This window comes from Heterodontus francisci, chromosome 7, assembly GCF_036365525.1.
Source record: "Heterodontus francisci isolate sHetFra1 chromosome 7, sHetFra1.hap1, whole genome shotgun sequence".
NCBI lineage: Eukaryota > Metazoa > Chordata > Chondrichthyes > Heterodontiformes > Heterodontidae > Heterodontus > Heterodontus francisci.
Window position 1 is genome coordinate 42645126 of NC_090377.1, and position 13416 is coordinate 42658541.

Genomic DNA, 13416 nt, shown 5'->3' on the forward strand with positions numbered 1-13416 from the left:
TGTACTGAACTCATCCACAAGTGGAAGCAGTTTCTTCAATTTCACCCTATCAAACCCCTTCTTAATATTAAAGGCTTCCATCACTCCTCCTGTTGGTCTTTTTTTTTCCAGAGAACAGAGCTTAATCGTTCTTAATTAATATTACTTAATCTTTCCTAACAGTTGCATCCTCTCAATTCTGGCAACAGTCTTGTAAATCTTTTCTGTACTTTCTCCCATGCTTCAATGTTTCTTTTGGTAGTATGCAGACCAGAACTGCACACAACACTCCAAGTGTAATCTAACCAATATTCTATATAAATTACGTTGAATTTACAGCACAGAAACCGGCCACTCAGCCCAATTATCTATGCCGGCATCAAGTGGCTGTTCAAGTGCTGGTTAAGAGCAGTGTGGCCTGGCTCTGCAGTCCCTGGCTGCCCTGTCCTACATTGTATGGGAGATTACATCATTTGAAGAATGAAGATCCGACACGATAAGTACTCTTCATTTTTTTGTGCAATTCCATACTGCCAAAATACACACTATTACACTGGATACGGTTATATAGAAAAGTCATTATTTGTAAATGAAGGAAGGAGCAAGGGAAGCATCTATACATACCATATATATGCTATAAAATGGCCATACAGTTTTTAATGTTTTAAAAGTCATATTGCTGCCCAAATCTCTCTTTCCCCCTTCCCCTACATCTATAGCAGGAATCAAAATAGTCATTAAGCATGGACTTCTGATTAAGGGGAGATGAAATTTAGCCATGATCTGCTGTGTTCAGTCATTTTTTCTCTCTTGATACTGCAGTGACAATAGAGATCCTATTTCTGTCTAATGAATATTTCAATTTAAAACTTGCTCATTGAAGTGACTATTATGGAATCAATTAAGTCTATATTGGTCAAATCTGGGACCACTTTTTTGTTATTTCTATCTCTCAATAACAACTACTCATATTTATATTGCGCCTTTAACATAATAAAACATCCCAAGGCCCTTCATAGGAGCATTATAAAATAATGTATGACACCGAGCCACAAAAGGAGATATTCGGTCAGATGAGCAAAAGCTTGGTCAAAGAGATTGGTTTTGAGGAATCTTAAAGGAAGAAAGTGACGTGAAGTGGCAGTGAGTATAGTGAGGGTATTCTGGAATTCAAAGCAAGAAATGCTGGAAATACTCAGCAGGTCTGGCAGCATCTGTGGAGAGAGAAGCAGAGTTAACATTTCAGATCAGTGACCTTTCATCAGAACTGGCAGATATTAGAAATGTAAAAAGTTTTAAGCAAATAAAGTAGGGGGTGGGGCAAGAGATAACAAAAGAGAAGGTGTTGATAGGACAGAGAGTCACAGAGAATAACTGACCAGAAAGTCATGGAACAAAGGCAAACGGTATGTTAATAGTGTGCTGAAAGACAAAGCGTTAGTACAGAGAGGGTGTGAATAGACTGTAAAGCACAAAGCACTCCAAGCACAAACATTTAAAAAAAACAGAAACAGTGGGTAGGCACAGTAGAAACAAACTAAACAAACTAAAAAAAACAAAACTAAAACAACCAAAGAAAAAATAACTAAAAATAAAAAGGGGGGTCCGTCATGCTCTGAAATTATTGAACTCGACGTTCAGTCCGGAAGGCTGTAGCGTGCCTAATCGGTAAATGAGATGCTGTTCTTTGAGCTTGCGTTGATGTTCGCTGGAACACTGCAGCTATCCCAGGACAGAGATGTGAGCATGGCGGGGGTAGGGCCTGGGGGTGGGGGGGTGTTGAAATGGCCAGCAACCAGAAGCTCGGGTTCATGTTTATGGACTGAGTGGAGGTGTTCTGCAAAGCAGTCACCCAATCTGCGTTTGGTCTCCCCAATGTAGAGGAGACCACATTGTGAGCAGCGAATACAGTATACTACATTGAAAGACGTAAAAGTAAATCGCTGCTTCACCTGAAAGGAATGTTTGGGGCCTTGGATTGTGAGGAGAGAGGAGGTAAATGGGCAGGTATTCTACCTCCTGCGATTGCATTGGAAGGTGCCTTGGGAAAGAGACGAGGTGGTGGGGGTAGTGGAGGAGTGGACGAGGGTGTCACGGAGGGAAAGATCTCTTTGGAATGCTGACAGGGGAAGGGAGGGGAAGATGCATTTGGTAGTGGCATCACGCTGGAAGTGGCGGAGGATGATCCTTTGGAGCTGGAGGCTGGTGGGGTGGGAAGTGAGGACGAGGGGAACCCTGTCGCGGTTCTAGGAGCGAGAGGAAGGGGTAAGGGTAGAGGTGCGGGAAATGGGCCGGACATGGTTGAGGGCCCTGTCAACCGCAGTGGGGGGGAATTCTCAGTTGAGGTAAAAGGAAGACCTATCCGAAGCATTGTCGTGGAAAGTGGCATCATCAGAGCAGATGCGTCGGAGACGGAGAAACTGGGAGTATGGATTGGAGTCCTTACAGGAGGCAGGGTGTGAAGAAGTGTAGTCGAGGTAGCTGTGGGAGTTGGTGGGCTTATAATGAATATTAGTAGTCAGCCTATCCTCAGAGATGGAGACAGAGAAGTCGAGGAAGGGAAGTGAAGTGTCGGAGATGGGCCATGTGAAGGTGAGAGAAGGGTGGAAATTAGAAGCAAAGTTGATGAAGTTTTCTAGTTCCAGGTGGGAGCCGGAAACAGCACCGATACAGTCATCAATGTACCAGAAAAAGGGTTGGGGGAGGGGGGCCTGAGTAGGACTGGAACAAGGAGATAGGGACCGAGGCAACTGAAGGCATGACCACCAGTGATGGAGCAATTAAAATCAGGGATGCTCAAGAGGCCAAAATTAGAGCAGCGCAGATACCTTGGAGAGTTGTGAGGCTGGAGGAGATTACAGAGATAGGCAGGGGTGCGCCATGGAGGGATTTGAAAACAAGGATGAGAATTTTTAAATCAAGACGTTACTTGACCAGGAGCCAATGTAGGTCATTGAGCACAGGAATGGGACTTGCTGCGAGTTAAGACACGGGCAGCAGAGCTTTGGATGACCTCAAGTTTACGGGGAGTAGAATGTGGAAGACCAGCGAGGAATGCTTTGTAGTAGTCAAGTATCCTCATGAATGAGGATTTCAGCAGCAGATGAACTGGGAGAAGTCAGGTCATGTTATGGAGGTGGAAATAGGCGGTCTTATTAATGGTGCGAATATCAGGTCGGAAGTTCATCTCTGGCTCAAATATGACGCCAAGGTTATAAACAGACTGGCTTAATCTCAGACTGTTGCCAGGGAGAGGGGTGAAGTCGGTAGCTAGGGAACAGAGTTTGGAGTGGGAACCAAAAATGATGGCTTCAGTCTTCCCAATATTTAATTGGAGGAAATTTCTGCTCATCCAGTACTTGATGTAGAATAGCCAGTCTGACAATTTAGCAACAGTGGAAGAATCATGTTGGAACGTGCGAAAACTAACACTGTGCTTTCGCATAATGTCGCCAAGGGGCAGGATGTAGATGAAAAATAGGAGTGGGCCAAGAATAGATCCTTGGGGGACGCCAGAGGTAACGGTGTGGGAGCAGGAAGAGAAGCCATTGCAAGTAATTCTCTGAATACAATTATATAGTTAAAAATGGAACCAGGTGAGAGCAGTCCCACCCAGCTGGACAACAGTGGTGAGGTGTTGGAGCAGGATGGTGTGGTTAACCATCTCAAAGGTTGCTGAAAGGTTGAGAAAGACGAGGAATGAAAGTTTACATTTGTCACAGTCACATTGGATGTTTTCAGTTCTGTGACTGGGCAGAAGCCTGATTGGATGGATTTAAACATGAAGTTCTGGGAAAGGTGGGAATGGTTTTGGAAGGTGATAACACACTCAAGGACTTTGGAGAGAAAGGGATGTTGTAGATGGGACAGTAGTTTGCAAGGACGGTGGGGTTAGAGTTTTCTTTTTGAGGAGAGGTGTGATGGCAGATTTAAATGAGAGAGGGACAACACCTGAAGAGAGAGAACTGATTACAATTACAATATCAGCCGAAATTGGGAGCGGGGGGGATGTTGGGTGATCAGTTTATTTGGAATAGGATCGAGATAACAGAAGCTGGTTTTCAATGGCAGGATGATCTCAAAGCGGGCATGAGGGGAGATAGGAGAGAAACTCGAGAAAGATGAGAGTTCAGGGATAGCGCGAGGAGGAGATTTGGCCGGGTGGGCTAGTGGAAGGGAGGGATGTGGCAGAGGCAGCTGATCAGATGGTCTGTATCTTAGTGACAAAGAAGTCAATGAGCTCCTCGCACTTATTGTTGAAGGTGAGGGTGGAGTGGTCAGGGAGAGGGGTTTTAAGACGACAGTTTCAGTACAGAAAAGAAGCCCGGGGTTATCGTCATCATTCCAGGATGATCCTGGAATAGCGAGCAGTTTTCACAGCCGAGAGCAGGACCCAATAGTGTTTTAAGTGGTCCAGCCAGATCTGGTGGTGGACGGCTAAACCAGATATCCACCATATCCTTTCAAGTCTGCATCCTTTGGACTTGAGGGAGCAGATATGAGTGCCGTACCAGGGGAATGGCCAGTGTGAGAGAGGCTGATCTTTTTATTGAGGACTATGGAGTCAAAGGTGGAGATGAGAATGTGGTTGAGCAAATCAATAGCTGCAGAAATGTTGTAGGTGAACAAGGGTCAAAAGTTAGATGGTTGAGATTTTGAAAGTGCAATCGTAAGTGAATGGGGGGATAGTTTTTTTTCCCAGGGACGGATACAGAATGAGGTAGTGTTGAGATGTGGAAGTGGTATGTTGGTGGAGAGTGACACAAGGAAGTGATCAGAGATGGCCTGATCTGTAAGTGATGCGATGAGACTAGCAAGACTGCATGAGATGGCAAGGTCAGGGAGGTGGCTGTGAATATGAGTTGGGGAGTTTACATGCAGGGAGAGATTTAGGGAGGATAAGAGGGCAGTGAACTCAGGAGAGAGAACATGAGTTGAGATGGAGATTGAAATCACCAAGGATGAGAAGTCGTACAGTGCAGAGACTGAGTGAGGAAAGTAGTGAAAAAACCTGTGATAACATTTTTATCATACTTTTGGAGGGTGGTAGAAAGTAATGATTTTGAAAGAGAGGTGAGATGCTCGAAGGAGGAGAAAGTGCCAGAGGAGTTGAGGGTCAGACTGAAGTATGATCTGGTGATGAGCACCACTCCACTGCCACTGCAATGTTCTTGGCGGGGCAAGCGGTGGAAGATGTAGCCAGGTGGGGGGGCTTCATTAAGTGGCAAGGTGTCTTCACCAGTCAGCCAGGTTTTTAATTAAAGCCATTATGTTGATGTAATCATCCATAATAGGTTAATGGATGGCAAGGGCCTTGTTCACAAGTGAACGGACATTCTGGAGTGAGATGTGTAGAGGGGTGGTGAGAGCTGATCTGTTGGCAGAGTCCACAGGGTCAATAGTAGGAGGAGTGAGGTGACAGGCAAAAAGATTGGCAAGGTTAGTCCCCAGCGGATGCACTGGGCGGGAAGGTCAACGAGAGAGTGGGATATGATAAATTGGCATTGCTGCTCATAATGAGCCAGCGCCAACTGCCATGATGAGCCAGTCGGAGGATGCCAAGAGAGGCACAGAGGGAAGCTGTAATAGCAGTCAAGCCTGGTACGGCGGCATGAGAGCATGAAGGTCAAGGAGTACTGAAGGATTGTTGTAGGGAATTGAGAGGCAGAATACCTGACAGTGGAGGTGAAAGGAGGCATGACAAAGGAAGAGAATCTAGGAGGGGTAAAGAGAAAAGAAGTTAGAGGAAGAGCAAGAGTGGAAATAGATTGATGGGCTTGGGTATGGAGCAGCAGCCAAAATGCGCAAGTGAATGGAGTTGGAGAGCTCAAATTGCCTGGACCTAGTTAGATAAAGATTAGGGTACATGGAAATATGATAGTGATGGGAAATTGGAAATAGATCGAGATAACGGGAGTTAAAGTTGGAGGTTTCGTGGTGGAATAATGATGACATAGGTATGGTAGACTCGATATGGAGCATTGACGAGTTGTCCAAGTTTGGGAACAGTAGCGAGTGAAGTCCAGAAATTGTTTGAGGTAGAGTATCAGATGGACTCACTGATGGAGGTATTTTCATCGGAATGAAGGTCCAGGTGGTATACAGAGTCAGTTGCAGGATACAAAAATGAAGTTGGAGGACACCATAAAATCCAGGAGCAGCAGAGGTTTATTCTTCAGCCCAGATGGTGCTGGCCAGGCACAGACTAAGCTGACAAACTGGCATGAACAGTGGCTCAGCAGGAGACTGAGGTCTCTCAATCATAGCAGTGATGGGAGAAGGGCAGTAGACTGATCAAAGTTACTTGAAATATTGCAAAAGAGCAGCAAATCAGAGATGGAAGATTGGGTCTCTCAAGCTGTCTGTCTCTCTCTTGATTTTTCCTTTCTTTTTCTCTGTATTGTATAGTTCTCTCTATTCCAACTTTGAATGCTTCAAACCAATATAATTTACTGTGGTTATCTCACCTTTAATCTTACAATTTCTTTCTTTTAAAAAAAAAATGCAGTTCGATTGGTTAAGAACAAGCTCCTTCTTAGGCATTCCTTTGGCACCGAGAATGATTTGCTTCCACTCCGGTTCAGTGCTTTCTAATGTGGCTAACTAGTCTGATGTACAAACTGTAGACTCAACCACATGTGGGGCAAGTGGTGTTTGAAGAGTAGGATAGTTGCCTGGGGGCGCTGTGCGCTACTTCCACTACGTGGACCTGGCCTCTGTGTGCTCCCATTGAAACTTCATGAGGTGCTCAGTACCTTCCTGAATGCACCTTTTCCACTTTGAGCGGTCAAGGGACAGGGACTCTCAGGAGTTGGTGGGTTTGTTGCATTTCTTCAGGGATGCTTTAAGAACGTTCCTAAAGCATTTCCTCTATCCTTCTGGGAGTCTTTTGCCGCGGCAAAGCTCAGAGTAGAGCATTTGGTTTAGGAGCCTGGTGTCAGACATGCGAGTGACGTAGCCTGCCCAGCTAAGCTGGTTTTGGGTGATAATCGCCTCGATGCTGGGAATGTTGGTTTGGGAGAGGATGCTGACATTAGACTGCCAATCCTGCCAATGAATGTGAAGGATTTTGTGGAGACAGCATTGGTGGCATTTATCCAATGCCTTGACATACCTGCTATAGATTGTGCAAATCTCCAAAGCATATAGGAGTGCAGGGATCACTGCTGGCCAGTACACCATGACAGTCCCGGGTTTGAGGTCCGGTCCTCAAATATTCTCTTCCCCAGTCGGCCAAAGACAGAGCTGGCACGTTGAAGGTGGTGGTGGACTTCCTAAGTTGAGAGGAGATTCCCGAGATATGGAAAATGGTCCACATTTTTCAGGATCTTGCCGTGGATCCTGATGAACGGAGGATGATCATGTGCAGCAGGAGTAAATGGAAGAGGACGTTAGTTTTCCGGATCTTTAAAGTAAGGCCATCCTCTCGTATGATTCAATGAAGGAGTCAACTATGACTTGGAACTCAGTCTCCAAATGAGCACATACACAAGTGTTGTCCACATACTGAAGCTCAATGACTGAGGTTGGAGTGACCTTTGTTTTGGGAGTGGAGGCGTGGGAGTTTGAATAATTTCCTGTCTGTCGTGTAATTTATCTACAGTCCTGTGGGGAGCTTGCTGGAGGTGAGGTGCAAAATTGTGGCGAGGGAGATGGAGAAGAGAGTCGGATTTGCAGCGCAGTGAGGATCATATCTGCAGTGTCTCATGGTGGGCAAAATCCACATTGCAACTCTGGGAGGAGTACTTCAGCCGCTGGAAATAGGCAGTTCAGGAGAATTCTTGCAATGATCTTCCCCGTAGCAAACAGCAGGGAGACTCCCCTGTAATTATCGCAGTCTGATTTGTCTCTTTTCTTGAAAATGGTCACAATTACAGCATCCCTGAGATCCCCTGGTATGTGCTTCTTTTACCAGGTAAGGGATTTGAGGTTGTGCAATCACGCCAGGAACATATCACTGCCATGTTTCAGAATTTCGGCAAGAATTCCATTTGCTCTGGAGGCCTTGTTATTTTTCAGCTGATGGAAAAGACCGACTAAATGGCAAAGATCTTGAACTGATACCATGATGCCTTGATCAACAGATTGCCAATAACCCCATCAGCGGCACCCAAAAGAAGTGTATGCCTCGAGCAGTAAACCTGTTTGTGACATGTTATGGGTTAAATATATATCCTGATCTTATTTTTATTGGTTTTTGGGTGGTACACTAGAGTCTGGTATGCTGTTAGAAGTCTGTTCTGTATCTTTAAGATTGGTTTAACAAATTAAGAATAATTTTACAATCTGAAACTTTATTTGAAAGGATTATTTTGAACTGAAAGCTATGATCCTTAAAAACTGTATACTTCAGCAAGGTTTGTACATTGCAAATCAAAGTAATACTTTGTAAAAATGAACAAAATTGTGCTTCTTAATGTACTTTATTTTTGGAATGTTAGAGAAGTAAATGTTAAATATTCAGAGTGGTGAATTGTGTTGTCACATGACATTGAATGAGCATTCCTTTAAACAAGTCTGCTTCATTCACCTCTGTTTCAATAATGTATACCTGGTTATCGACACCATTGATTTGCAGTTCCTCTAACATACTCGTACAGTAATCTGATCTTTTCCTAAAGTTCTACTTTTAGTACCTTTATGGAAAAGTTCAAATTGTTTGCAGAATAACTAAAGAGATTCACCTTTTGTTTACAGATGGGCCTTGGGAAAACTATTCAAGCAATTGCTGTAGCTTACTTCTATAAAAAGGAATGGCCCATACTGATCGTGGTCCCATCATCTCTCAAGTACCCTTGGATAGAAGAGATAGAAAAATGGATTACTGACATAAATCCTGATGATATCAATCTAATCGAGTCTAAAAGTGACATTGGGTGAGCTTGCAAAAAAATCAGTTTTTTCGTTAAGATCTTATATCTAAATAAGTAAGATCCAATTAGAATAGCGGCTATATTAATACAAAGATGTTCTTTAATAAGATTACATCACAACTACTAGCCCATTTGCATCAAGAAATCACTAGATCTCATTTCTTGGCTTGGAAGTATCACGTACTGTCTTAGGTTTGTATTTGAATGGAACCAAGCAATTTGGCAATCCAAGCAACTGTTTGTTTTTGTATACAAAACCAAGCAATTTGCTTTTACATGATATCCTTCATGTACATAAAGATGCCTGAATGCTTTAGATGTCAGCGGGAGAAGAATAGGCATCACACAGGAGGTAAAGGGAATGACAGTGTTAGGTTGGCGGGGGTTGGGATGGAGTTGGGGAAAGAGTTTTGGGCGGTTTTTGAAAACAGGATGATGGCAAGGTTAAGAAATTTGGAGGCAGAAACAACTGTGCAGTTGGCTATCATTTTGGACCTTTAAGTAGTCCATGGGTTCCTCCGATGTAGTGTCTGAATTGAGTGTGGAATGTAAATTGAAGCAATGTCAGAAGAGATGACGAATGATAGAGAAACAGAGTTTTAAATTGCTACTGCTGTCTCAGATAATAGGGTAAAGAGGAATTTACCATGGAAAAGGAATGAGGCTACAGCTTAAGGATGTCAAGCCACATCTAGCAGTAGAGTTGCGGTAGCATAGGGATTTTACTGAACTAGTAGTCCAGAAGCCTGGGCTAATGATTTAGAGTTCAAATTCCACCACTGTAGCTGGTGAACTTAAAAGCTTGGATACCATTACCACTTACTGCATTGCCGTAAAAACCCATCTGGTTCACTGATGTCCTTTAGGGAAGAAAATCTGCTGTCCCTGCCCGATCTGGCCTATATGTAACTCCAAACCCACAGCTTTGTGGTTGGCTCTTAACTCTGCTCTGAAACTTTCACCATTCTAACAAGCCTTTCAGTTGTATCGAGGAAAAATGCTTAGGGATGGCAATAAATGCTGGTGAGTGAACTTTAAAAAAAAAAGACAATTAGGCTGATCACTCCCTATCAAGTGTATGTCCTGCAAGATCTGAGGCTATGGAGGTGGTGAGCAGCAGTAGGGCAAAGAGACCAACTGGGATCTGATGGGAACAAGGGCATCAAAGGTGGAAGCAAGGCAGTCGTGGAGTAGATCAACAGAAGTGTCAGTGTCATCATGGGTGGTAAGTATGCCAAAGCAGCTGGAAGTTGTCTTTTAAGAGGGTGCTTGTAAGAAAATTAAGGAGGGGTTAGCTTACGAGGCAAAAGGTGAGAGTGGAGGGGTTTGTAGAGCAGAGAGTTTTGGAGAAGGAAAATTATGAAGTGATCAGAGAGAGGGCTCCTTTGGTGGAACCTAAGACCTCTGAGGTCTCATTCATGTCTGATGATGATGACAGTCAAGGAAATAACTGTGTCGGTCAGGAAATCAGCGTGGATGTTGAAGAGAGATCAAGAAAGACTTCAGTGCAGATGCTGATATTAAGTTCAAGTGTAAGTTGAAATGCAGGTGCCACTTGGTGCTGAAACTGAGGGTGGATCGGACGAAGATATTTTGTTGAGAAAGATGCCAGGGGCAAAATGCAAGAACAATATTGAGGTGGTAAAGAGTGAAGTTTTTGATCATGGAGAAGTACATTGTGTTAAATCGATCATGGCGGAATTCATCTCCTTGTATTCCCTGCGATGTAAAAGTCAGCAGGAAGAGTTGGAACTCATGTTATGCAAGCTTTGGGGACATTGTGCACATTTGTCTTAATCTTTAAGGCTGATAGCTTCAAAAGCAGTTTTGAGAGATCACCATATTGAGCTTCCTGAGGAGAAGAAAAGATGCTGAAATGATACAGGATCATCACTGCATAACTATCATTTATTTAGCAGGCTTTGCACCCTGCCAACTTCTGATTGCTGATCTAGCACTCAAACCAAATTTACAATTATAGTGTTGCCACTGAAATATCATGTTTCAGGCAGGAGATAAATGACATTATTTTCCCCTCTGTCTTTCTGTGTGAATATTTTACACAGTACTTCTCTCCCCTCAATGCTGATCCCTCTTTGAAGAATGAGTCACCTTATTTTGAAGGCAAACATCTTTTCATAGCTTAAACTTTCCTGAGGGAAAGTGATTCCATCATGTTTGATAAATGGCACTAGGTCATCTTGTCAGTTCTGCTGCATATTTTTCAGCTCAAAACTCCAGGGGACTCTCAATCTGCTTGCTTTTATTCTTATTTGCATAAATAGTGCAGGTCAAGGCTTGAATGTATCCAAAATGTGGCAATGTTTATTGACATCAATATTAATCCCTGTATTCATGATAAAATATTTTCAAACCTTATGGAAATAAATTTAAACTCCTCTTGATTTGTGGATATTTTTGACTTTCCCCAATTGTCCTTCCCAAGAACAATTGGGGATGGCAGTAAGTGCTGGCCTTGCCAGTGATGCCCACATCCCATGAATGAATTAAAAAACACTGCTCCCTAGCTACCAATTCCATCCAGCTCCCTGGCAGCTGTCTGAGGCTGAACCAGATTGTTTGTAACCTTGGCATCCTATTTGATCCAGTGATGAGCTGCTGACCATCTATCCGTGTCATCACCAAGACTACCTCTATGTACCTCCGTAACATACCCTACTCCGCCCTTGCCTCAGCTCAACTGCTGCTGAAACCCTTATACATGCAATTTTTACCTCTAGACCTGACTAAACCAATGCCCTTCCAGCCAATCTCCCACCTTCCATGCTCCATAAACTTAAGCTCATCCAGAACTCTGCTGCCCGTGTCCTAACTCACACCAAGTTCCGTTACTCCATAATCCCTGTACTCTTTGGCCTACATTGGCTCCTGGTTGAGCAATGCCTCAATTTTTAAAATTCTTAGTCTTGTTTTCAAATGCCTCCATGGACTTGCCCCTACCTATCTCAGAAACCTCCACCAGCCCTACAACCATCCAAAATATCTCCAATTCTGGCTTCTTGAACGTCCTTGAGTTTAATTGCTCCACCATTAGCAGCCACTTCTTCAGCTACCAAGGCCCTAAACTCTGGAATTCCCTCCCTAGCAGTGTTAGGTGTGGCTCAGTGAGTACCACTCTTGCCTCTGAGTCAGAAGGTTGTGGGTTCGAGTTCCACTTCAGAGACTTGAACACAAAAATCTCAGTTGACACTCCAGTGCTGTACTGCCTGAGGTGCCATCTTTCAGATGAGTTGTTAAACCAAAGCCCCATCTGCTGCTGAGGTGGAAGTAAAAGATCTGATGGCACTAATTTTTTAAAGAAGAATGGGAGATTTATCCCTGCTGATCTGGCCAATAATTATCTCTCCATTAACGTGATAAAAACAGATTATCTGGCCAGTAACTCATTGCTGTTTGTGGGAGCTTGCTGTGCACAAATTGGCTGATGCATTAGAACAGTGACTACACTTCAAATGTATTTAATTGGCTGTAAGGTGCTTTGGTATACCCTGAGGTTGTGCAAGGCTTTTAGAAATGCAACTTTTTCTTTTTTTTAAACCTCTCCGCCTCTGTACCTCTCTCTCTTGTTTTAAGATGCTGCTTAAAACCTATCTCTTTGATCAAGCTTTTACTCATCTGCTCTCATATCTCCTTATATGGCTCAATGTCAAATTTTGTTTGATTAGGCTCCTGTGAAGCGCCTTAGGACATTTTACTATGTTAAAGGCCCTGTATAAATAGAAATTGTCCTTGTTACAAATTGAACAGGATTTACAAAGGTAATGCAAAAAGCTATTATAATTTATGTCAGACTAGCCCCCCACCTGCCAAGAATGAGGAAAATGAATTTCGCCACATGAACATTGATTTTAAATTGTTGTTGATGAAGAAAGAGCTTGCTTTAAAAAACAATTGGAGACTTGGGCTGGAGAAAGACATTAGCATATCAACAGACAGTACTTCAAAGGACAGAGGGGCTATTCCCTGCTCTAATTTAATCCATAATGGACTTTTGATTACCAGACATTAAATTTGGAAAGGCTGGCATTCCAGGTGAACTACTAAGATGGCCGAATACGCAAACAGACATGATCGGACTGGTTTGGGTCACATGACTGACTGTTGGAGATTTTTGAATTTGAACTTCCAACAAGGAATTTGAGATCAGAAATCTGTTTTCTCCTGGACTGAGAAAACCTGTCTCCTGTCTGCTCTCATCTCGCTGTGGCCAGCTTCAGAAACCATTAAAGACATATGAACCCCAAGAGACAAAAGTCTCCTACAGTGAACAAGGTTTAAGAGGAATACTGGGCCCCAACAAAAAGCAAGACTACCTACAATCAAGGACTCTGCAGCGAGCTCCAAGCCCAGTAAAAAAAAAACCCTCTTCAGACATTGCCTCAAACCTCTCCCTTTTATTTTTCTTCTGCCCTTTTCTGTCCCTACTTGCAATTGTGTACTGTGTGAATGCTAGCCTGGGCAAATCGTATATCCGTAGGCATTAACCATATTGAGTGGTGCAGTGGTTAGCACTGCAGCCTCACAGCTCCAGGGACCCGGGTTC

General features: G+C 43.5%; 1 protein-coding gene across 5 annotated transcripts in view; it reads left to right on the forward strand.

Moving 5' to 3' along the window:
- zranb3 (zinc finger, RAN-binding domain containing 3) overlaps positions 1–13416 on the forward strand; it is a 171643-nt gene that overhangs the window by 57543 nt on the left and 100684 nt on the right. For 3 of the 5 annotated variants that reach the window (XM_068035047.1, XM_068035049.1, XM_068035048.1), the window contains one exon: positions 8677–8855. The exons of 1 other annotated variant lie outside the window; for it this stretch is intronic. In XM_068035047.1, coding sequence (XP_067891148.1) covers positions 8677–8855 — 179 coding nt within the window. Of the gene's footprint in view, positions 1–457; positions 480–8676; positions 8856–13416 lie in introns of those variants that run through there. One more of the 5 variants, XM_068035050.1, reaches the window with a different exon arrangement.